This window comes from Bemisia tabaci, chromosome 2 (assembly GCF_918797505.1).
Source record: "Bemisia tabaci chromosome 2, PGI_BMITA_v3".
Lineage (NCBI taxonomy): Eukaryota > Metazoa > Arthropoda > Insecta > Hemiptera > Aleyrodidae > Bemisia > Bemisia tabaci.
The window spans coordinates 14311517-14338024 of record NC_092794.1 but is presented as its reverse complement, the minus strand read 5'-3'; the positions used below and the strand labels follow the sequence as shown (position 1 = coordinate 14338024).

At 41.0% G+C, this 26508-nt stretch overlaps 1 protein-coding gene across 1 annotated transcript; it reads left to right on the top strand.

Annotated features, from left to right (window-relative positions):
• The first annotated feature begins 4909 nt into the window (after positions 1-4909).
• LOC109033785 (Toll-like receptor Tollo) lies at positions 4910-16168 on the top strand. The gene is given in 2 exon segments (XM_019046562.2): positions 4910-6660; positions 6662-16168. Coding segments are annotated over 2 exon segments (3813 nt in total). The 5' UTR covers positions 4910-5466; the 3' UTR covers positions 9281-16168.
• Positions 16169-26508: the final 10340 nt, after the last annotated feature.

The following is a 26508-nucleotide window of genomic DNA, read 5'->3' as shown; positions in this document are numbered from 1 at the left end:
ATGAATGCACATCTTTCCGTTTTTCGGATGTCGAAGGTCCTTGTTTCCCAAAAACATATTACCATGCGTCAAATAGATAAGACCATTCATTGGTCCTCCGCTCAGATGCCCCATCCCGAGTATCAAAAACCTGCGTTGATAGTCAAGCTCTTGGGATCGAACCAACAGCCACGGTCCCAGAATCCCAGCGCGAAAGATCTGATTCGATCATTCTCAGATTAAGATCAGTCCCAAACGGATCAAGAATAAATCTTTCTCATCCAAGAAAAAAAAACCTCGATCTATGTATCGATCCTGGATCCACTCAACAAGGGTAAAAGGTCGAAATTCGATCAATCGAACTCGAGAGGAAAGTCGTCCTCGCCGTTGTCTCAGCCGAGCTCCAGTAACTCATCCGAATTGTTTTTTGATACAACCCTGCGCGGAGTGGGAGGGGACGGGGGTTAGGAATAAACAAAACCCCGAAACTGTTTATTACGACCCCATGTAAATCACAGTAATTCGTTGGGTTTGTCGTTGTTAGGACTGTCGTTTTGTCCCAATAAGCTGCGCGAAGGGGTGGATTCGGAGTTGAAGAGGACTAACCCGCGTGATTATCTCTGCTGTTTTATCTTTTTTTAATAAACCCCCTCGGATTCGGATCCGAAGACGGGCGATCATTAAAATCGAGGGACAGGGTACGAGACTCTTGGCTGTGTTAGGCAAGAAAAGCGTATCTGCAATGAGGACCCTGGTTGGATGTGTGGTTCTGGCTGCGTTCACGTCTTTGTCTCACCTGAGGGGCCCCGTTCGCCCGATCGTCCGGACAGCAGTTTTAGTGTAAAATATTACTCGAAGCACAGTTGGAAGTGTCTCGTCCGATTACCATATAAATGCCGCGCGCAGCCTTTCATTGCATCTTGGAATAAAAGTGAATTGCCAGGAGCGCCACATAGTGCCCCGACGCGAGCTTTCGTACTGTCATGCCGAGGAAAAACCTCGTATCAACTTTTGAATGTTGCAAAATTTCTTCAGAATAAATACTTATTTTTAAAGCAAATTTAAAATTTTTAATTTTATTTTAGAAAAAAAACACTGTAATGTGGTCCGAGCGGCGAGGCATGAATGATCAATTATCGATATTTTCCCATTTGAAGCTATGGTAATAAATCGATTATTAAAGGCGTTTGTTGGGAGCACCCTGCTTATCGATCTTTTCCATAGGTTTAAATGGTAGATCAATCGATATGTCGCATAACACAACACGCCTTTGGTCAAAACAGAATGGTGCAGGTGGTTAGTCTTGCATCATTTCATTTTTTACTCAAATGTTCATTTTTGGAATTATTAAACTTGATTTCCCTGCAGAGTGAACCCAGGACTATTCTACCATCCCCTAACCCAAAATTGCATTGTAAATAAAATTCCCTAAAAAAAATAAGAAAAAAAACCAATAAGTTTTCCAGACAAACTTTATTTCTTATTACTTCATCGTTAGGAACTTGACAACGTTTCAACGTTAACATAGCGTTCATGCTTGGCGTTGTTACATTTTGGAGTTACTGGTTGTTTTTCTCTAGTCAGGCACTGGCGTTCTAATTAAACTAAGGCTTACCAAATTTGAATAACTGTTCGAGGCAGTGACTTGAATTATTCGCACTATGATTATCTGAGAACTATGTCTTATCATTCACTATGCCGTGAACTATTGCCTAAATTAGTGAACGATATTTAGTTTGTTGAACCACAACTAATTTGAGCTCAATGATTTTGCAATTTTAACGCGTCATTAACGACAATTTCATTGGTGCATTTCAACGAGGGAACGAAAAAATGAGATGAGCGTAAAAAACGTTGTGATTGGTTGAATCAGGGCGCAAGGGAATCTAAGTTTGAATTAAGATTAATAGGACACTATTTCAGTTGAGTTAAACTACTATCAATAGGAATTAAATCATAGTATATCCTCTATATTATCGTTATTTTCGGGCACTTTGCGGTCCAAAGTCAATGGAAGTTCTGAAGGTTAAGAAGTTGACTGTATTCACTATTTGAGGTCAAACATTGTTTTCATGCCTGTAAATAATCTACAGACTTTTTGAAATAAAATTTTTATTGCATCCCCCCCCCCGCCCACCCTCCTCGAAAAATGTTTAAGAAAGGGGCTCAGTGTTCATGTTGTGTCACACCCGACAGAGGATAAAATCGGCATTTGCGCAATTTCAGACATGCCCTGACACTGGAGCACCGAGGGTTAGGACACGTAATCCACACTTAAATGCAAAAATTTCACGATTGTCTCCCCCCCCTCCCCTTGCTACAAAAATTTCGCTCTTTATTTCCTCGCACCTCGTTTGTCGTCGATGTATTGGGGGCTCAGTATATTTTTGTAAGTTTTATCTATCGAATGCATCAATGCCCCCTCCTGTCCCCTACCTCGGGCCGTTCTCAAGGAGAAATACCGATCGATAAATTTCTAAACAAATACTGAAAACGAATGCATTCTAATTAATTAGTGAGGCGGCAATGGCAAGAGACGGGACGGGACAAAGGACGATATCCAATCCGGATTGTTCCCCCGCTTTTCGCCTCCTCCCCCCCTGGCCCCCCTTTTGCGCGAACCCGTTCCCGACATGGCTGGTAGTGTCGCAAAGCCGACAGAAGAAGACTAATGGAAACAAAATAAGGATGGCACTGCATTGTTATAATCTGATTACTGTGCCATTCCGCGCCGAGCGACCGATGCGACACCTAGCGTGTTGAAACCGTACCGCGGCCGCGTGTTTTGTAACTTTAACTCATCTTAATAGCCAGTTTTCCCCACTCCCCCCTCGTCCGGCCGCTTTCGCAAAGAGCAAAGTTTTATGTTACGTCTTTTGAAATGTGAACGTCGTTAGTTTTAACCTTCCCTCGCCTCTTGCGTTGGAGCCCTCTCCCGCCGGAGATCGATGGGACAGGAGGAGGAAACGAAGAGGACGTGATGGAGGATGAGAGGAAAAAGCCAGAAAGGCAATGAGACATCCGCTAATTACAAGTCCGTTCTGCGGATCAAAATTCTCAAGCTCTGTCGTCTGATAGTTAGAACCTTCCATTATGATAATATTAAAGGGGATTTTTGGTAAGTTTCGATTCAAATCAGGGGCCATGTTTCATTGGGTATTGATTGTAATCTACTTTACAGAGGGCTGAGTATTGAAATTGATAGACAAAGCTATAGACAAAGAAAATCAGTCTACTGGTGGGAGCAGATGGATGTAATGATTAGAGGGAGAAAGTGAAAGACGGACCAACAGCAACACACGGAAAACCCTACAGTTAGTCCATCAGTTTCCCCCATAATCCAAAACAACCACCCGTTTCAACCAACGCAGTCAGTCCATTTTCTCCTCTGTCCTATTTGTCTATTGCTATGGCTATCGATTTCAATAATCAGCCAGCTGATGCTATTTTTAAACGGCAATATCATAAAGAGGTCATATATTCTCTTAAAAATCGACATATATTTGCAAAAAATAATTGTTTACAAGCTATAAACGAATTGAATCAAAAGGAGCCATGCAACTATGGAGTTCGCCTTCAATGTCCCGATTAGGCAAACAGAGTGGCGTGGGAGCAGTATTAGCTTCATGCAACAGTATAATTACGGCCCTGCCCCTGTTTATTTCTTATAAACTAGGATTTTCCTTACAATGGTTGACGCTCATTCTACCAACTTTGACTTCAATGCCCCCGCTGATTGTGTAACATTGTCTTCCTTAAAACGCCTCCTTTCCTCAAGAAGGCCGCACTTGATCAATATTGTGATTAACAGCCATCTAAAGAGGTTTTCATCATAGCATAATGGAAAGGTCAATTTTTACGACCCTTAAGTCAATTTCTACGGTACAACTTTGGGAAATATCCCCATGCAAGGTACGTATGTGATTTGCTGCTACGACCATTACAAAATACAGACGAAATTTTTTTCCGGTTATACAAATTCTACTTCAATTTTTTAAAACTAATAGAATATTGACCTGTAAATCTGTATTTTGTATTTTTTGTTTCAGCAAATCATCTTAGAGTAATTAGTCACTTGCAATGGTGAATGTCATAAGTTTTATCGCAGAATTTCACTCAAAATTCGTAAAAAATGGTCTTTTTACGACTTTTTGTTAAATCTCTTCAAATCGTCCTTAATCTTATTATAAACTTTATTGGACTCCTTCTGAGAAATGTATTTGTTAAAGGAGCGAGAGTGAATACGACCCTTTTTCTGATCAGGCAAGAAAAACACTAAAAAATGACACGAAACTGTATGTAACAAGTAAAATGGAAAAATGGTGTTCTGATTAGGTTTCATTCAATAAATTTTTCTGGTAATTTGAGAGGCTTCAACTCGACAGTGTAGCATTTTAGCAAAATCCATATCTTGTTTATACTGCCTATTGCCGTTTTCTGCTTGTAGTTTCTTTAATAGCTTATTAGTTCATACTTTACTTTTGAAAAAGAAAAAATATGAAATAAAAGTTTGTCAAAAATGAACCTTTCATTAAAAAGATAAATAACGGATATTAACCGTTATGTATGGCCTTGACTTATCTTAGGTACCAAGGAAAAAACGACTCAACTTAATGAAAACGCAAAAATAAATTTTGAAAATTAGTATTGAAGACTTTACAACAATAACGTCTAAGACTTTTTGAAAACGCGTATTTCAATTCGTAAAATTTCCCTCTGTATTATCCCTCCGTATAGTAAGTAACATAATTTTCCCGCAAAACTCCCGTTCATTTTGAACGATAAATTTTGAACGGATCTCTGATTCCTACATAAAAAAATCCCGTTTAATTGATTCAGACGGTTCATTTTTCTCGTAAAAAAAGGTAGCGGCGACAATCTCGAAATGCTGCAAATTAGTTGCTTGATTTTAAGGGCCAGTCATTGATACCTCTTGATGCATTTATTGGTACATCTTCATTTATATTTCAAACATGTTATGAGAAACGCAGAAGTAGGAGGATTTTTTTTTCTCCACGGAGAACCACTGCGGGCGGTGCAGGGTGCACCTCGGCGCACGTCGCATCTTTCGAATGAATGAGCGTACAAGCTCCGGCCCTCTAACGAGAACCAGAAGGAAGCGACAAACGAAATGACAGCGAGCAAGAAGAAAGGGGCTCCGATGACCCGGCGGAGAGCGGAGTAGGTGTCAAGGAACTAGCGCCGCGCTCGGCGGGTTCACGAACTAATCTCCGTGGAGGGGAGCCGGCCGCCACAAGGCTAGCCCCGGCCGCAGACCAGTTCCCGTCGTGACTTCAGTTCAGTCGCAGAATCAGCCACGGTCAGACCACGTTTCTCGCTCGCAGGATGTATAGTGCTCTATTTTCCAGTGTTGTGTTTTTGGCTACCCCAGGATACGGCCAGTGATAGTGCGATGTTTTCTCCAAGGATTACGTGTGTTTTGTGAGCGATGCTGGCTCTAAGAGCTGGATAACTTAGCTGTTCAGCATGCGCGTAGACCCAGTTTTGTTGGCTCTGCTGGGCGCCTTCCTCGGGGCCATCTCGGCGGCCACGAGCAGAGCCCTCCGCTATCAGGCCCCCTACGAGTGTAAGTGGATGAGTGTCGCGCTCGACGGGAGTGAATCGGAAGTGTCTTCGTCGGCCGATCCGGATCAGGAAGTCGGGTTGACGTGTCGTTTGAAAACAATCAACTCGGAGATAGAAAACACGAATTTTAGTATAATTCAGCCGCAGCACACGGTGCGACTTCGGATAGAATGCGGCGACCTCTTGTTCATCGAAAGCTCCATCTCCCCGGGGAGCTTTCAAACGCTCATCGACCTGAAAGACCTCTCGATCGAGTACTGCAAGATCGCCAACTTGTCCGCGGGTGCGTTTCGCGGTCTCCGCGAGCTTCGGAACTTGACCCTCCGCACGCACAACACCGACTGGTCGGCGATGACCCTTAACCTCGCGCCGGACGTGTTCTCGCAGTTGGGTCAGTTGCACCGGCTCGATTTGAGTGTCAACAACATCTGGTCCCTCCCCGACGGGATCGTCTGTCCCCTGAAGAACCTCCAACACCTCAACCTTACCAGAAATAGGATAACAAATTTAGATGCCTTCAAGTTCGGCGGCAACCCGTCGTCGGCGGCCGCTCAAAAATGCGGGCCCCACCTCCAAACCTTAGACATTTCCAATAATAGTTTAGATGCCTTACCATCCTACGCCTTTAGTCATTTATCGCGGCTCCAACATTTGCACTTGCAAGGGAACGTCATCTCCTTCATGGCGGACCACGCGCTCGACGGTCTGTCGAATTTGGGGTACCTCAACCTCGCCGATAACAAACTAGTCAACTTGCCGCCCGAGTTGTTCACCGACATCCGCGGTATCAAAGAAGTGTACTTGCAGAACAACTCGATCAACGTTCTCGCGCCGGGTATCTTCAACGGTTTGGACCAGCTCTTCGTTTTAGACCTCTCGAGCAACGAATTGACCGACGAGTGGGTCAACAGTGCCACGTTCACGGGGATGATCCGGCTCGTTCTTTTGAACCTGTCCAGCAACAACATCGTCAAGATCGACCCGTCCATGTTCAAAGACCTCTACAGCCTCCAGATCATCAACCTGGAGGACAACGCCATCGAGGCCATCGGCGAGACCACCTTCCGCCACCTCCACAATCTCCACACGCTGATATCTGTCGCGAAACAAGATCAAACGCGTCGAGTCGGATACTTTCGATGGCCTCATCGCCCTCAACGTCCTCTCCATTGACAACAACGTCATCGAGTACATCGACCCGGAGGCGCTGAAAAACTCGTCGAGTCTCCGGGACTTCCATCTGAACGGCAACAAGCTCTACGACATCCCTGCTGTGCTGAACCAGGTCCCTAACCTCAAAACGCTCGACCTGGGCGACAACTTGATAACGGACATCTACAACGACTCGTTTGTGATGATGGAACAGTTGGTTGGCTTGCGGCTCACCGAGAATAACATCAGTAATGTCACGAAGGGTGTTTTCGATAAGATGGTGTCGCTTAGGATCCTTAACTTGTCTAGCAATAAGATTAGGAAAGTGGAGGCGGGTACCTTTGATTTCAATGCTAATCTGTTGGCGATTCGCTTGGACGGAAACTATCTGACTGATATCGGTGGTTTGTTCTCGAAGTTGCCCAACCTGGTTTGGCTCAACATCTCTGAGAATCTTTTGGAGTGGTTCGATTATGCTTTGATTCCGACCGGGCTCCAGTGGCTCGATATTCATAGCAACCGTATCACGGAGCTTGGCAACTACTTTGAAATCGAGAGCCAGCTCCATTTGACAGTTTTCGACGCGAGCTACAACAGATTAACTGAAATCACAGGTAACTCCATCCCCGACAGTGTGGAAAATCTTTATTTAGCCCATAATCAGATCGCTAAAGTTCAGTCTTACACTTTTTTCAAAAAGCCGAATCTCACGAAAGTTGACTTGAGTAATAATCAGATCGAGAGTTTGACTCAGAACTCTCTGAGAATCTCAACTATCCCGAAAGACAAAATGATCCCCGAGTTTTTCATAGGTAACAACCCCTTCCAGTGTGACTGCAACATGCAGTGGCTCCAAACTTACAGCATCGATCAGGAGCGTAACAAACCCAATTTAGTCGACTTAAATACCGTCAATTGTAAATTACTCTACAATCGAGTGAAAAGCTACGTGTTGTTGCACCAAGCGACTCAAGATCAATTTTTGTGCCAGTACGATTCTTTTTGTTATCCGTTCTGCCATTGTTGTGACTTTGATGCGTGTGATTGCGAAATGACCTGCCCCACCAACTGCACTTGCTATCACGATGTCTCGTGGTCGGCGAATGTCGTTGACTGTTCCCGCGCGGGCTACGCCGACAACCTCCCCCTGAGAATCCCGATGGAAGCAACTCAGCTGTACCTTGACGGGAACCACATCCGAACGATCGGAAGTCACAGCTTCATTGGCCGTAGAAAACTGCAGATTTTGTTCCTGAACAGCTCGAGCATCGAAATCATTCACAACCGAACTTTCAACGGTCTCAAGGAGCTCGAAGTTCTGCACCTCGATGATAACAAGTTGAACGCCTTGAGGGGATACGAGTTCGAGGGTTTACGCAGCCTTAGAGAGTTGTACCTGAACAACAATCGGATCACCTCCATTCATAATTACACTTTCAGCTCTTTGTACGACCTGAAAATCCTGAGGCTGGACCACAACTACATCAAAACTTTTGCAGTGTGGACCTCGGTGACCTCCAAATTGAACGCCCTGACCCTCGGGTCGAACGCGTGGTCTTGCGAGTGCGATTTCGTCAAGAAACTCCACGATTTCGTAGTCTTCAACAAGGCCAGTATCGTCGACATGTCTGATATCAGGTGCGTCAACAGATCCGGCATGTTCGATAGCGGTTTTTTGGTGATCGAAGAAAACGTCTCATCCTGCGTAAACATCCAGAACTCGGTCCTCAACTCGATAACCTCAAAGTCGAGCGACTCGGACGAGAACAACAACATGTCGAACTACATCGAGAGCGCGCTGAGCAACAATCTGCAGAACAAAACTGTGATTCAGAAGCAAATCATGCAGGACTACGTGCCACTGCTGGTCGTTACGGTATCCGTGTTCTTCGTTATCATTATCTCGACGCTCGTCGTTCTCATGTACAAACAGGAGTTGAGGGTGTGGTTCCACTCTCGGTTCGGCGTGAGGCTCTTCTACAAGACGAGCGAAATCGAGATGGACGACCGGGACAAGCTCTTCGACGCTTTCGTCTCGTACAGTGCCAAAGACGAGACTTTCGTGGCGGAGGAGCTCGCGCCGATCCTGGAGAACGGGGACCCTGCGTACAAACTCTGCCTCCACTACCGGGAGTTCCCGCTCGGAGGTTACGTAGCGGACACGATCGTCCAAGCCGTCGAGTCCAGTCGGAGAACCATCATGGTGCTGTCCGAGAATTTTCTCAAGTCGGAGTGGTGCAGGTTCGAGTTCAAGTCCGCGCACCACCAAGTCCTGCGGGACAAGAGAAAAAGACTGATAGTAATTTTACTCGGCGATCTGCCGCAAAAAGATTTAGACCCTGAGATTAAGCTCTATCTGAAAACGAATTCTTATCTCCAGTGGGGCGATAAGTTGTTTTGGGAGAAATTGAAGTTTGCGCTCCCGGATGTGCCCAACAATAGGCGGCGGAACCATTACACGAATCGCCATAATGTTCACCATGTTCATAGGCACCATAATAGGAATCATAACCATCACATGCATCAAAATAATACTGTTAGGTCGGTCGCGATCCATATTTGATGAGTCTAGTTTAATTATTTCGACTGTTTTTTTTTAGTGTTTGCTTCTAGTTCCTTTTTGTTGAGTCTTTTGATTTTTCATTCCTGGTTTGCTGGAAATGATGTCAGAGTAAAGACCATGCATCTTATTACCACGACTATTCATCAAAATTGTACACTAGGTAAAAATAATATTATTTTCAGTTGTGATAACACGCGGAGGTATAAAGTTTCTAGCTGTAACAGGAATGCTCAGTTGAGCCCGAATCTAAACTATTTTTCTACAGCCATTATAGAAGTTCTAATGACAGTGCATCTATCACTGGTGAATTTTTCTAGTTGCATTGACAAAAAAAAAATTGTGCTCAGCCATGACTTAGACTTCTTGTAACAGCTAAATACTTTTTTTCCGTGAGTCACTCATGGTCAACTTTTTCTGTTCTGATCATATATTTGTTCAGACTTCTTAAGCAATTATTGTTTTTAATGCAATTTCCGATATGCTTTCAAGCAATACTTATTTTGTAAGCACAAAGAAAGATGTAGAGGTCAATTCCAGCTGACTGCAAACATGATCTCAGTTGGGTTGTTCGTATACATTTTTGGCACGAAAAGCACTGAGTCGTTTTCGATGTTGTAATTTTATACAACGAACATCCCTGATTAAAACAAAGTTAACAAAAATTACGATTTCATTGCGATTCAAGTGTCTTTAAAATATGCACGAACATCCCTGTGCGATTCCAAGTAAAACTCTCTGCCCACACATCAAAACATTGATTTCTTCAGAGAGAAGAAATTCAAACCTTGCGTTTGTAAATAAGTATTATCTAGTCTCTAAAAGTCAAGTCACCCAAGTGAATCGCATCCTGATTTCTTAGTTTCTAGCAGAGCCCTCCTAAGAAAGGAAAAAAAAATATTTTCAATTTTTCTGACAATATTTACGATCAAAATCGACCTAACAGACTCATCGAATGTTTTGTTGTTATTGTGTTTTAGTTGTTTTTTTCTAATTTTCTCTCACAATGAACGTACCGAAAAGAAGGTAAATTCTCTATAATGTCTGACAATTTGTCTCCTCGCTCCTTGCACTAGCGTTATTTCAAACATATCAGTAGATCTGTTTTTTGTGTTGAGAGTAGGCACGAATTCAAATTAATTTTTATAAATTGCGAACTAGTCAATTTTTATTTTAGGAAATTAATGATTCGACTCTTGGAACATTTTATCAAACTATCTCAGCTTTTTATCCCTGATGTTTTGATATATTTTTACCTCATTAATTGACACATTCGCTTTAACCATTCAAAAAAGTACGTAACATTATACATTTATTTGAAAGAACGTTATTCCGATTTGAAATTTTGTTTGTAACATGTAACATTGCTTTGAGTGCTGAAAAATAACTTATGTGAAAAAGAATACTTCTGCCGAACTTTTTGCTCACTTGTGATGATATTAACGGCAGTATATTTTTGTTTTGTTTTTCAGTTCAATTTTACACATATTTTTGTATCGTAATTTCTGAAAGTCGTCGATCTAGGTACGACAATCAATAGGGTTTCCCACATATTTTCATGCATAGATACCTATGCCTTAAAATTGCATAATTTTGCACTACTTTTCTGACTTGTATACCTTGTAATTACCTAATTAGACAAACTTTTTCAGTCGTAAAATTAAGCCGAAATTTGTAAAGCCAACATGTTCCATCTCATCAAATCGAGTCGTTCCGTTCATCACATCAACTGTCTACGCTGCATCACGTGTCAAGTTCTTAACGTCGTTTTCATCACCGCGTTTCACTAATCAACTAGATTTTCATTCGCAATTTCGAGAAAATTGATGAAAATTCTGTCCTTGAGGCTTCTTATATCATATTTTTGTCTCTCATTCATCAACGACCAGGTGATCTACAGTTCGACAAAGTGTTCTAAAAAATCCGAGTCGTGTAAATATACCCTAGTTTTAAAAAAATGTGATATTTGTAAAAAAAAGAAAAGTAAAATATTCTTCGCGTCCCTGTGTTATCTATCGTTTCAAATCAAATTCGAAAATGAGAGTGTAAATAATCGTGTACAGTGTATTAAATTACTTAGTGAGCCACCGTCCGAATGTATGCCGTCCTATTGTTGTCCAAGAACATCCCAGGTAAAAGCATTTATTTCTTTCTTGCTCTCTTTGCGAGTAAAGGAAGTTACATCATATTTTCATTGTCTTCTGCCGTGATTACGGTCAGTTTGAGTGTATAATTCTGTTCGCATGCAAAAGCTCCATTTTTTTCTCCAGTCACTCTTTTATACGATTCCAAACATAGCATTAGTCTTAAATGCTATCAAATTTTAGTGGTTGATGGAAAGATGGACTTTTAGTGGTTTCTTGATTCCCGATTGTACATAATCATCTGGAAATTTAGTAGCCAGTGCTTGATTTCTGAATGTGCTCATAACATGCCTGATAAACGTAGCTGGACGCATGTTCCCTCACACTTAGAGAAATCCAGTACTTGTTACTAAATTCTAGCCGACACAGCCGCCTATCTTTCTATACTTGCGTTTAAGTCTCCAAACTTGCAACATTTATAAAACGATTATGCAAAACTAAGTAGGAAAATTCCATTTCTATTTCACCCACTGAATGTAGAAATAATTGGGACTAATCAACACACCCTCGCTAAGAAAATGTGTTGCTATTTTTTTCCTGTGATAAAGACAAACATGCGGTATGGTCGAAGAGATTATATATAATCAGGAATCTAGCAAGACTACCGTTCTTTTTGATAAGTGCATATCGTACGTGTAAAAAAATGATGTTTAAAAACATCTCGTGAGGTCATTGATCCGTTACCTCTCCTGCTGTGCTGAAGAAAAATGTCGTATGAACATTCCAAGTTGGCCCCGCTAAAAAAATGTAATTTTGTGAACAGTTTTGAATGTTTTTCCTTGAAATTACTAGATACTTTAGAGTAAATTGCGAATACAATTTACCGTAAAATTCGCATTTTATTACCTGTAGGAAACTCTCAGCGTTCAAGAGCTCATGCGTCGCTCTTCCTCAGCACGGCAGTATTTGAACAGCGCTTAATCCGAATGTATTTCATCGATTTAGCTTTTAGAGTTGGTCGCATGGAATAGCCTCAATTTTTCTCCGTCCCCACGGAGAAGAATTCGAGGTATTCCATCGTAAAAAATAGAGCAGAAAGTCTAGCACGAAATTCATCCGAAACAGGTTTCCTTCCTCCTTTTGATTGTATTAATCCGAGTAGGAGTTATCAAGCGAGGATCTGTGTGATTTTCAAACCTCGTTTCTGACGTACCTATAAAAATAACCGATTCGAGAGAGGCAGCTGGACCAGGCGCGAGAGCTCTCTACATGCTGTCAAATTTTTCGGGGAAAAAACGAGTGCTTTCAAGACTCACGCCTCGAGATCCTCACCAACCGAGGATGAGGAATCTTAATCCATCCGCCATTTTTTTTCTTTATTTTTCACTCCATGCCGGAGTCGCAGTTTCAAACCAAAGAGTTCAAACATTAAGTTTGAACTAATCAAAAATTACTCAAACTTCCATAGATTTTGCAACGGTGCCCGTAGGATAACCGCCGTCAATTCTAACTGCGGAATTAGAATTCTCCTTACTTACGAGATTGCTTTCATTCTAATCCACATTCTTCCCTCTTGGAGGGGTCGCTTTCAACTTTTGACGCCCAAAAAAGTGGTACGGAATTGTCCAACGTGCATCGATGCAAAATGATTATTTTTTCCGGAAAAAATCGGTGAATGCTATGTGTACGATTACAGTATGCTGCTTCGTAAGTAAGTTTCTACAGACAGTAAGTTAATTTTACGGATCTCACGTGCTTGGTCCAATTTTCTCTCTCGCTAGGTAGAAAATTCCTACGCCCTGCTCGGATTTCTCTCATACACATTTTTGTATATTGAAACTCTCATCGAATTTTACGTGTGCCTGTGCATGAAAGCTGACTGTAAACCTGTATATGACATTCTTGATAACTTGTTTCCTGCATGCTTTTGGAAGAAAATAAACCGAACATTACGGTTACGAAACGAAACTTTACGGCAAAACAAACGGAGTTCAGTCAAATAACATGCGCCTACAACCAAATTTGCTTTAACTGAAGCGATGCTCAAATGCTCAATTTTTCGTCTTTGTCCTATGACTCTTAAGGCGGTGTAAACCTGGCTCAGTATCAGACTTTTATCAACATTTTACAAGAAGACATGATCAGTTTCTCAATGATATCACAATATATATTTTTCTTTACAACAGGCACTTTGATAGGCAATTTTGGGTTCATTTTTACACTTTTTTGAAAAAATAAATTGTCAAATGCAATGAGTGTTATCATTACTCATCAATAACTTAATATCTATGCATCTTCAAACATTTGTATACCACCGAGAAAAATGTCCCTTTGAAACCGAAGGAACATGCCCGTATTATGTTCTCACGACTAAATTCCAGCTATAAACCCATCGTAAGGGATATCATAACAGAACGTTAGAGGAACATGTTCTTATGTTCCCTGGTGATGCGTAGTAATTAAACCTTCGTTTTCCTCGTGACCTAAAATTTTGAAAACTCGGTTCCTCGATGTCCTTTTTTCGGAAAGGCCCAGTTTCAACCCTGATCCTCCCCGGGGAGCTAATCTTTTCGCGTATTTTATTGATCCTCGAAACTTTGGTCCCTCTCCGCATGTGGCTTTTGATTTCATCACTTCCCGTTCGCGAGACTTGAGGAATGCACGTTTATACTGCAGATTTATGATTCTCGCATTAAATATCATTTTAAGGACAGTCGTGATATCTGTGAAAGTGATCTTTCGGTCACGTGATAAACTCGTTAGTTTACGTTCGGACTTGCGTAACGTCGGCGCTATGGTCATTCACCGGCCGTTGCCAACTGCGCCTCAATGATTCCGAAGCCATCAATGTGAAATTAGTTGCAATTTATTGCCATCAATGTGAAATTAGTTGCGATTTCATAACCGGAAGCAACATTGCATCTTCGAAGAGATGCCACGCTCAAGCATTGAGCTTTCGGTCCCCGAAAGTTCCGTATCCAAAGCCTAATTTGCCGCTACGTACGAAAAACATCGCTGGTTTGTTTCGTAGGTGCATAAATTACTCTTTAAGTATCCGTTCAAATATCTATCTTAACTATCGCACTTTGTAAAAAAAAAATCAAAAATTGTCGAGAATAAATATTCGATAGTTCAAAACATTTTTAAGGATAGCTCTTGTTACGGACGCTTTGCAAACAGCTACGCAAGGAAAGTTTACCTAGATAGTTGTGTGAAAGATGTTTAAAAGTGCACTCTGACTGACTTCAGCACTCCCAAACATCTATTACACACCTACTTTTTTTATTTTTATTTATTTTTTTTTTTTTATCACTACTAAATAGCCCATTGTTTGAGACCATCGAACTCGGGTCGCCTGGCCGGGAACGGAACCCGGGACCTCCCACTCATAGAGCTAACGCTACAACCACTACACTTAAGTTTACTTTCTTTGCGTAGCTGTTCGTAAAACTTTCGTAAGGAGAGCTATCCTTAAAAATGTCATACTCTGTCACACGACATTCGAAACAGAAATAAATTATTCTTGAAAATTTTGGATTTCGTAGGAATCGCGATTTTAAGGATTTCTTTAAATCTCCCCCTATCCAAGTGTGAAACATAAGGGGCCTCCAAAGGAAAGGAGCTCATATGGGGATTCCAAAGGAAAGGAGCTTCATAAGGAACAGCAGTTAATATGACACTCAAGAGTGGAGTTTACTCTGCAAAAAGAGCGATTCCCGCTCCGCATTGGAGTGAAATTCACATCGAAATTTTCCATTTAGCACACTGGAACAAAAACACATTGGATCTAGAGTCCAGACTCTAATAAACACCGACAAGAAAAAATACTCTTGATTCAATCGGATTTTTGCTTAAATCAAGAACCAAGCCTCTTAATTTGGGCGGATTTCCTTTTGTTAAGCTTAAATCTGATTGAATCAAGAGTATTTTTTCTTGTCAATGTTTTCAAGAGTCTGGACTCTAGATCCAATGTGTTTTTTTTTTCCAGTGGTGTATTTAAATCCATTTGGTCTACTCGGAAAATGTGTCGAGCTTTTCCAGGGCTCTCTGGATTCCGTTTGAAAACGGAGTTGGCGTGATGCGCAGAAGGCGGTTTCCTCCGCATTGGCGCGGATAGCATGAAACATTTGCAGATTTCTGGAAAGTTTCCCCGGAGAGGCACCCGGGATCCCCGGTTCGCGGTTCGGTCATCAAACGGTCACGACGAGCTAACCGTGATTACCATTGCCCCTGAGCGCCGTTGTCGGCTTTCGTCATGCGGAGCCGCTCTCTCGCGACCGGGCCAATAGAGAAAGCCATTATTTTTTTATCATCTGACAACTATGGCGCCAAGTTCACAAGCACGAACCCGCAGTTGCCGAGTTCCTCGAGATGGATGCATCCTCGGCTTCGGCGCGATGCATTCTCAGTGCAATCCTTGCTTTGTGAGTTTAGGTCAATATCGCGAGCTTTGGGTAAACACCTTGCCAGTCGTGTGTTAGCACGAAAATTCATCGAGTAAGAAAATCAGATCTTGAATTAATTTCTTCGATTGAGTGGCCTTTGGCTCAAGTGGATGCACTCTCAGATTTGGCAAAATGCATTCTGAGTGCAATCGATGGATTTTGATTTTAAGCCAATTCCGAGATTGAGAGACTGAGGATCTAGCTTTAGACCGATGACATGTGTTCACACAAAAATTCAACTTTTAAATGAAAATCCTGTAGTAATTTCTCTGATAGCGCAGCTGATTTCTCTGTATCTTCTAAATACAATTCTGCGACTTGATGATCTAAGAGTAGTTAATGCTTTGGCAAAGCAGACATCGAAGGACCATTTAGTGACCATAATGAGATCGCAAGAAACTAACGGTTCTTTCCACACTGGCGTTCACGGTTTTTTTTTTTTTTGTCTAACAAGCTGTCAAAAAATTGCATTTTCCCTATGCCACCTTGCAAAAATTCCCATCTCCTTTACATGTGTAACATGAAGTTTGAGTTAAACCACCCAGCAACTGATGATGCCTGTAAGCGCAATGTACTGGAGGTCCGTTTCAGATAACTTTTCCTCTTTTGCTGTACACGCGAGATAGGGAATATCACACAACAAAACTGGGAAAGTTATCTGAAGCGGGCCCTTCTTTGACTGTTTTGCCGGATAGTTTTTTTTTTATTATTTTTTATTTTGAGCAATTATTTATTTCTATGCAATTTATTCAAACCTTGTCGAAAACTGTTAACTATTGGACGCTTTTGTGAAAGGAATCAATATCTGAGCTTCCAAAATTTATAACTTTACTTCTATGTGTTTTTATTTTAACATTTTCCTTAGAAAAGATTTGCGATGTATCATTGAGGAGTGGAATTATTTCTGCCTGCTGTGTCGTTACTACTCCTTCAAAATTTATCGAGAAAAAAGTAGATATATTACTTAAAAAATAGAGTATTTACTCGGTTTAAGCTTGACAGTTATGAGTAATTTTCTTTAAATTTAAAAGTGCAAGCCACACAACAGCGTTTTTGTATTTTTTTTGGCCTAAATGGTTCTATCGAAAAAGGGAAAATAAGGATCATTTCCATGCTGAGCGATCGACTCGCATGCAATAATCAAATAGCAGGTTCTAAAGAGCGCACTCTCTATCGCCCTGTCAAGAGAAAGCACAGTATGCAGGGAGAGGGTAGGCTTTTAACAGATGTTGACTTAGTATATTTAATTCTTCCTCAATCACGTTTAGAGGAGGTATATCATGTCAAAATTATAATAAAAATCGAACTTTAAACGTGTGGAAAACGAGGATACGCGGTTCATATGACGCCGTTTTATTAAGTTGAGGTCTAAGTCGCTGTCCTCTCAAAGCCTATTCTTAGCAGGGCAGTGTACTCTCTCGTTGACGTATTATTACTGTACTAAAAACTATTCCCCAATCTGTCACAAGTTCAAGAGATGTTCCACTGAGCTCATCTTAAGAAATTACATTCCAGAAATCTTCATCTGTGTGCAATCGTACCGCATTACTTTCCCCTTCCCGAGGTGAGGATAGGATATTTTCCTAGACCAAGGATGCTGTCCAGCTGCCGAATAAACCGCGGACCTACGCATGGTTTCCGTTGACGATACGCTGTTTTATCCTCGAGTGTTTCTCTCCTGATATTGCAACGACGGCCGGTCTCGTCCACGACTTATATACTCTGACCGCATTGCGTCGAGTTGCGATCGGGTCCCGCGTGGCGCGCTGGAGTCGCCGACACCGCCTCAGAACCGGTCCCCTGCACCGCGCTAGCCATGATTTTGGGAACCCCTTCGCCTTTGACCCCGGCCCCAATTCTCTCGCTCCTCTGACGTAAGGGCGTAGCTCAATTTACACGAGAGCTCTGTGCTCCGTGTAAATTTACACCTTCTGGGGCTCATGTGGATATGGAAATATGCTCGATACCCTCTCGTTACCTCCGAAGCCCCTCGCGCCGTGCCGTCCTCCAGCCTGTAAGCATGTTTCGTTATTTACAGACTGTTTAGGCTAATTCTGCTGCAAACATTGATCGCAAGTCTTGTCATTTTAAGTGAAGCGCTTGGCCACATGACTTAATGTTGAAGTGGATCTTCAGTTTTTTCGCTATGCACTCTGGGCACGATCGCTGTTTTTCAAATTTGAACCATTTGGTGGATGATTTCATATAAAGTGAAATTTCAGTCTGTAGATTAGTCATCAAGGCGTTTTCCTGCCGTCAATCATGCTGTAACATCTTTAAATAAATTCAATCAAATGCACTGTTTCCATTCTGCAACCGATTTCAATGTATGAATGTCGATGGTTAATTGGGAACAGTACTTTTAACTTTGTTTCAAGTCTTCGGAAGATGATTTTCGGCACTAACGTATTCCTGAATGACTCATCAACAGACTGAAATTTCAATTTTCCGAAAATAATTCATCTAGGTAAAGGGTAAATTTTGATTTATATTGATCGCATCCGGAATGCATTATGTGCAAAAGGTGAAGATTCACCTTTATCCTTAGCATTTTGGGTAACGATTCGATGTTCGACCGATCAATTGATATAATTTCCGGATTTTAGAACATTTCACTTGAATTTCTGAGCATCACATCATGCTGTAGTTTTTTTTTTTTTTTTCACGGTGCACTCAATAATGCCAGTGCCTATCAAAGCGCCGTTGAGAATGATAAGTCAAATAGGTTTTTCGAAAATTAGTGGTTGCTGATAACCGTAATCACTTCAGTGCCAGTCGAGAAGCCCAAAGATAACCGTCGCCCGATTGCGTCACAAACAAAGCAACTTGTATGTATTTATGCTAAGGAACTATTCTCGTAGAGATTGCGTGCAACATAGTTCCTTTTAGCATAAATACGTCCATTTTAAACTCTTATCAAAAGTCACTGTGTGCCTCGACAACTGGGGTTCATAGTTCGGTCGCAATTCACGATTGAAGCATCTTGGTTCTTGGTTGTATGACTGAACTCTTCTTTTTTTTATAATTATATTTTTTTTTTTTCAGAAAAAATCATTTAACATGCGATTTTACAGAACTCCAACTTTCAAATCTGCTTGTTTATTTTCTTCCATTAGCATGCATTCTTCTTTTTAGTTGTCCATTATGACAACTGATCTACCTCCTCGTCTTCGTCTTAGCGTACGTTCCGTTCTTCAATTTCTTTAGCTGTCTGGTTTTTTGGGAACTTCACCAAATGCTGTTGTTATTTGTTCGTCATTGGTCAAGTTTCCCAGTTTATTGTTGTTTATTGTTAATGTATTTTTTTGTTTACTTTGTCGATACATACGAATATTTATGACCGTTCATGAACATGTCGACGAGTTTAGAGAATCAATTCTTGATAAAGAATTACATCTTTCAATTTTTTTTCTTCCTCGTTCCAAGGTTGGAAACTGGAATATCGCGAACTCTGTCCATTAGTATTTTTCATAATTTTATAGATCAAGATTTTGGTTTTTCAAGATGATTACCTTCATTTTCCATTTTTTTTTAATACCTATTATTTTTTAACCGTGTTTGTACCATAAACACATGTTGAATTGGTCTCTTGAAACAACGTAATTGAAAGGAGCAGCAATTAATTCTGCCGTTCGATTTTTCATCGTAAACGAAGCACAAATTACGTACACCGAAAAAAGTCAAGTTGATTTAACATTCTGGGTGTAAGAAAAGTGTGCGAGAACTTTTAAAATGCTGGATTCACCGCTGCAGCGGTTACTTTAGCAACGCTAAGATGTAAAACTAACTGCTGTCGCGGGTAATTCAGCATTTTATAAGTTCTCGCACACTTTTTTTACATCCAGAATGTTAATCCAACTTCACTTTTTTTCGGTGTAACTGATAATATGTTTCTATATCATTGAAAAAATTCATCACTGTTGGATGAAAGTAAACCCAGTCCTCTCATAATCGCAGAAGGTTCAAAATATTCCCTCTAAAATTCAACACTAAAATACGTTCCCGACCCAATGCATGACCTGCCCTACGTCATTTTTAGTTGCTTTTTCCCAGTGGCGATTGTTCGTTCTGCTAAATTCCTTGCAAGCGCCCTCTATGGTTGTAAATGTACAGTCGCCGCGCTGCCCGAAATAACTTCTCTCCAACTTAAAATAAAATCTGAGCTTAAGGTGGAGAAAGTTGAAGTAGGAACCGCGGATAGTATTCCCGTCTCAGTCGTAAAGTCGCGCCGCACAAGTTGTTTCCACAACTTTTCTCCCAGTTTATGCCTTTTTTATTGAAAGTATTTCTCATAGCTGACATCATTAAATTTGGCAGAGACAGAGCTCGCTTCCTTAGCGTTGCCATATTCTTGAGTTCTGAGTTTTCATCACTTTAAAATCGATACCATGTGTAGCTATGTTTCACCTCGTTTTACCGAACCCTACAAGAAGAAGAAAAAACAACGATTTTACCTTGCATCTATCTGCAATGACAAAACAGTTCCTCTTTAAAGTAAGCCAGGGTGAATAGAATATGTTAAATTATTTCAGAACCCTTGCCCATTCTGTTTCCCTCTACACCAGATGGTACGAAGCCTGTCATTCTGGGTGCTCAGTCTAGTGAAATTTAGAAGTTTATCGATATTTTTATCGATATTTGATTTTGGTAGACTTCATTGCTTTTTGTTCACGGATAAAGGCCTTCGCTTCATTTTTTTCCTCCATCAAGACGTAGTAATGACGTGAAAAACTCTACCGACGGCTCCATAGTTAACCAACCTTTTAACAACTCATCGGCTTAAATCTGTCGAAATTGTCTCCCTCCCATTTAAAACGATACTTTCATGAGTTTAAAAAGTGAGTTAATTTATTATTTTAAGCGTAGCGTATTACCAGTCTCAATAAATAAAATGCGCCAAAATTATGGTCTTGGATTTTTAAGTTTAAGACCCGAAAATAGCGTTTTTAGGCTGATTGCGAGTTCGGCAAGATGATTTTCGCCCTCGTTCTGACTCGGCGCCCGAAAATAAATTTTCAAGATTTGATGTTTCGCCTGTCAAACTCATCATTTCTGGGCGGAGACATTCCAGCTCGGTGGGAGTTTTCGCGCAAAAGCGGACCCGTTTCCACGAACTCGAAATCCTGAAATAATTTTACGACGGAGCTTAGAGCCTGACACGAGTGCTTGGATTTTACGACCTCATTTTTCCGCGGGAAAATGGCTGGAAAGCGATGGGCGATCGGGTTTTTTTCTCGCTGTCAAGATCCTGCATAAATAGCGCGCCCTCGTAAAGATACGGACGGACAAGTGGAAGTGTTTATACTTCCCTCCGATCCGAGTGTCGCCCAAATCCAGGCTCAGACAAAGCACAAAGACGAATAAAAAATATTTATTATTGCGCACGGCCGAAATCCGGCGATCTATTGGTGCGACTCGAAAGCACTCAACAAGTAGCCAACCCGCCCCACGCGGGGGAAAAAGGAAACTCGGCGTACGCGTTTCCTCGAATCGAACACGGCGGCCGTTAAATTAAAGTGTATCGCTTTTATTGTTATGATTTTTCAGAAAGTCGACGTAAGTGCGCGATTAGCGTCCCTCGAAAGTGAGTCAGAGGCCGGGCGGAATGTCTAATGTTTCCTTCAATGATCCGCCTATACAATTAAACCCGTATGTATATGTATAAACGCCGGCATATTTAAACGAGTTTGATCGCCGTCATTTTTCACCGCGTTATTAGCCCCGCCGCAGTTTTTTTTTTTCGCAGACCATACGCGTCGCGCACTAAAAGATTAAATATTTACCATTACCCGAGCGGGCGAATGGATCGATTAACATATTTATTTCATTATCAGTTAATAAAACCGATATTATTACGGCGAAACGGCCCGTTTTCGTCCGGCGATTGTGTAGTTCGGCCCCGAGGAGTCGGCGGGTTTTTTTATGGGGATGCTCACTCTTGTGTTTTCTTGCTTTCCCGACGGCTTTTCCCCCGAGACAATATCGGAGGGAATAAACTGGAATTGATTACAGTTCCACGGTCGCCGGGCCGATAAATTCCTCTATAAAACTGTCGCGGGTGTCCGGCCAAACGTGTGAGCTGTAAATAACCGCCCGTAAGAAGCGACCCGTGAATCGTCCTCTGTCATGGAGGAATCCTGCAGGAATTTGTCCTCGTCTCAAGGAACCGTCCCCGTCCCGTGACCCGTCTGTAACTAAAACCACCCGCTCCGACCCCACTCTGGAAAATGCTGGATTTCGGATTTCGGTGCCCCAAGCTCAAACGTATCGTTACGGCATTCCTCGCCGACGTGTGTAAATACTTTTTTTTTCTCTCCTCCTAGCCCCCCCCCCCTTTCAATGCATTTTCGCTGGTATTGTTCATCCTTGCCCGTCACTTTCGGAGACCCTAGTTGAAGTATTTTATTCCTCCAGTTTTGCGGTTTTGACACTTTTTGTTTATTTTTTGGAATGTCCAATACAAAAGAGAGAAGAAATTATGTACTCGCATGTCCTGCATAGTCACGAAGACCTCCGTCTGCACAAAGTGGATGTAGGTACGAGGAAAAAGAACACCGGCTTTGCTACAGCATGCGTCATAATGCGGTGACTTGCAGAAAAATCGTCATCCGGTACAGTGACAACATGATGAGTGGACTCATCGACGATATTTCCGTTATTTGGAATTTGTATCATGTAAAGAAAACTAATGAAAAATCCGCTTTAAAATTCAACAACTTAGAAAAAAATGGAATTGCTGATTTAACAATTTTGTAGTATAAAAAAAGTCCGGCATGTTTCAATGTAGAATTTACAATAAAAAAAATGATAATTTAACCTTCCCCGTGGTGAAAGTAGCTCTTCACTATTGTAAAATGTACATTTGAAACATGTTGGACATATTTTTTAACAATTTCAGTGTTAAATCAGCAATCCATTTTTTCCCCTGAAATACGGAACTTTGAAAGTACCACTGCACCATGAAGATTTAACGGCTGGTCACAGGTCTCTGAAGTATGGTCCGCTTAATACAATCTGATGGCTGAAGTAATGACCTCCTGTTTTTGTTCAGTTAAAACAGGAAAACTTTCAAAATTTGAGAGGTTCGCGTCATCATTGAATGAGGCCGGATGCGTCTCTTTGACAGTATGAATGAACGCGGCCTCAAAGCTACAATTCAATCATTGTCAGTCCGGTACTCGTAAAGTGAAAGGGCGTAACTCTTAATTTCACATGAGCCCTGAAAAGCATCTATTTATTCGGCCGACAGGGCTCACCTCCAAGTTGAGTTACATCCTTTCATCAGCGAGGCGCCGAGGTTAAGGGAGGAAAAAGCCGTTAATCTAGTGACTCGTTCGAATTTTGTACGATTTAATGTATTTCTGCAGTGCTCAGGAAAAAACCGTGTGATCATTCGAATGTTGCCAAATCATCTTCTGTCAGGGCTAAAAAACCTGGGATTGTCAGCGATGGAAATTGACTTGAAAACCTAGAAAAGCAGGGAATGTCCATTAAAAGTGAGAAACGTCAGGACTTTTTTCTTCTTTCCTTTATAATTATCTAGAATAAAAATCGACACAAAGAACGAGGTTTCAACTGCTTATCTTTCCGTTTTCGTATTTTTAAGTTTTTTGCTACCAGTGTGGAATTCAGAGAAATGGTCGGAACTGCTTAACTTCTATAAAATTTTTACTAAATATCTTTACTCATCCAAAGAATCACAAGTAATTGCAAGGAAAATAGTTTCCACGAAAAAAATTAAATACAGTCGGAGTATATTAAACATTGCAATTGAAATGCGCATTTAGGTGCATTTGGGGTTTTTTGCATTTAGGTAGCCATCGATTTTCCTCTAAATGTTTACTTAAAACAAGTCCAATTTTTCTTCTTTTTCTTTCCATCGCCTCGATCGATCGTATTTATTTATTAAAATGTATTCACAGACGCTTTTCTCAGAGGCGTTTCGGGTTTCATCCATCTTCAAAGCCATATGATAGTAAGTATTTACAAATCATACATACAGAATAGAGGAAAAGAAGAAGAAAAAAAGGAAATTTTTTAGAAATAAATGAGAATCTCCCATTTCGGGCTGTCAAATCTTGAACAACGAGACCAGTTGCACGTGCTAGCCTAAAATCAACGCATATCGAGGACATTTTCACACTCACTAGGTGAGAGCATGAAAAATTCGCGAACACCAAAAAACTTAGAAATCTCACTCAAAATTGTGTTTAAGCTATGGAAATTTGGCAACGTCGAATGGCTCATACGGCCTTTTTCCTGAGGACGACGGATCTGCAAGCCCGTGGACGGAATGTCACCGGGAATCAGCGGCGAAACGATGCGCGATCAGATTCGATTATCTAAATTGAGCGTCTCGGTAATTTTTCACGCGGCCATAAAAAATGACAGGCACTCAGTCGCGGGGCCGCGTTTTGAGAGGAGCCGGGTCTCCCGGGTGCCGGGCCCGGCCGGGGCGGCTCGAAAGTGGTCCGAGGTAGCCGCCGAGAGCCGGGTCTCACCTGAAATCGATAGCTCGAAGATCGGCGCTCAAAACGGACAGCCTCGTAATCGAATTTGGTGGGTCATTTACATACGTAAATTAAAATTCCTCTCCCTTTACACGAACGAGCAAAGCCTCTTGCGCCTCTACCGGCGGCGGTGCCGATTCACGCCCGGATAAAAGTTCGCTTCACACTCACCTCCCGAGTTTCGGTTCCGGTAGCCCCGAGTTCGCATTCACAGAAACCGAACTCTGGTTTAACCCACTGAAATTTGATGCCTATTGCCAAAAATTTCGGCTACCTGAACCAAAAAAATTTAGTGTTTAAGCATTTTCAGCCAAAGTTCAGTCCCTGCAACCATTTTTTTTCTTTAAGCCGCAACCGTGGGGTTTGAAAGTTGACGCGATTCATGCCTCGTTAAATTTTCCAAAATTCAGTCATCAAGTAATTATAGTTGTCTTTTTTTCTTAAAAGAGCATGTGCCGCAGGTGAATTATCCAATCAAGGATTTTGTCAAATGCCTAGGCAGGTAGTCAAAAATTTAAATCTCTCGATGGTATCTTCAGCCCTGTGCTGTGAGTTTTAGCACTTTAACAAAAATGCATCTCAAAATTTGCAGAATGTCATAAAATACTGTGTTTTTAAAATTTTAACAATTAAAATTTAAGAGAATCATTTGGAAAAGAAAATACAAGTAAGGCTTGTAGATTACAAGAGTTGTCTGTGAAAAACTTTGAAAAGTTCTTAAAATTTGGGTATCTGCCAAGGCATTTGAAAAAATATCCGGTTATCAATTTTTGATAAAAATATTTAGCTATAAAGAAACACGTTTAATTGGCAACAGCTTACAACTTCCCGAATGCAAGATATACGACGTGTTCTCGGCCATCTAGAGGAAGCTCTTGAGAGAGAGAGATAGGATGATCGAGGAAGAACAGAGAGCAACGGTTCACTTTAATATAGGAGCATGTCATTTTTCAAATATACGCACGGAACGCATATTTATTGAATCGTTTATCATTCTGAATTATCGTTTTGACGCTCGAACTTTGTGGTGAAATGGTGAGCTTGGTGCCGCGTACATCAATAATTAAACGGTGATAAAAGTAATATGCAGGCAAGGAATTAATCAGCACGTGACATCGCCGTAATTGGAGACGATCTATTTGCATGATCGCCCCATCCAATTTTTCAGTAACCCGAAGAGATACTGAGATACGAATCGTTACCTAATAAAAGTAAAAAGTATTCTTTACAGGGAACCTTTTGTCGTACGTATCCCCAAAAATTAGTTGACTGCGTTTGATAAACGCTCTTTGACAGAGTCTTTGTTGAACTGCATGGCTATCATAAAGTCGTTTTATCGATACTGGTAAAACTTTATAATTAGTTTGCTTTTACTTTCCAAATGGAGATGCCTTTTAAAATCTGACAGGTCATTTCACTCCTCATAGCATTTACCAATCTTATGGGTAGAATCTACCTCAGTTCAGAAAATGCTGTGTGGAATCAGATTACCTCAATTTATTTGTCTACCTTCGCGTAGAATTAAAAAAACAAACGGTATAGCTCACCAGATTATCCACGTTTTTCACGTGTGACACTAAAGCGATGTTTTCATAAATAATAAAATTTAATATTGCTGTGCCTCTCATATTAATTTAAAAATGATGCATTTGTTTTCTTACTTATGCATACATAATGTACGTGGTAATTCTAGCAGTAATGTCAAGAATTGATTCTCTACCTTTTCGTCAAATTGTGTTCAGTTTCCTGGGTCATATCTGTTCAGATACGAGTGATGTGTTCAATCATTATTAAATTTTCCGATTTATAACCGGAAATCGATGCCGACGATTTCTGAAGTCCAAAGTAACTCCGTTACAATGATACTAACAGTATTTTCTAAGATAAATACTACATTTCTTGGTGATTTATATACTACTTGCTCATTGGAATTTTCGAGATTTGTGATTCCATAATTTCTTGTTGCATTAATTTTTCAATGACACCGATTTTTTCTTCCTTTTCTCTTGTCTGTTTCGATCGAGCTTCAATGACTACTTTCTTGCCCTTTGGCAAGTAAGTAAAATGCATATTTTGGACTTCTGAAATCACCCGCATCTTCTTGTTTGAAACTACTTATTTTATCGATTTCCATGCCTTGTTTTACTTAATGACTTTCTAAGAATAAATGTGATATGATTGTAATTTTTATA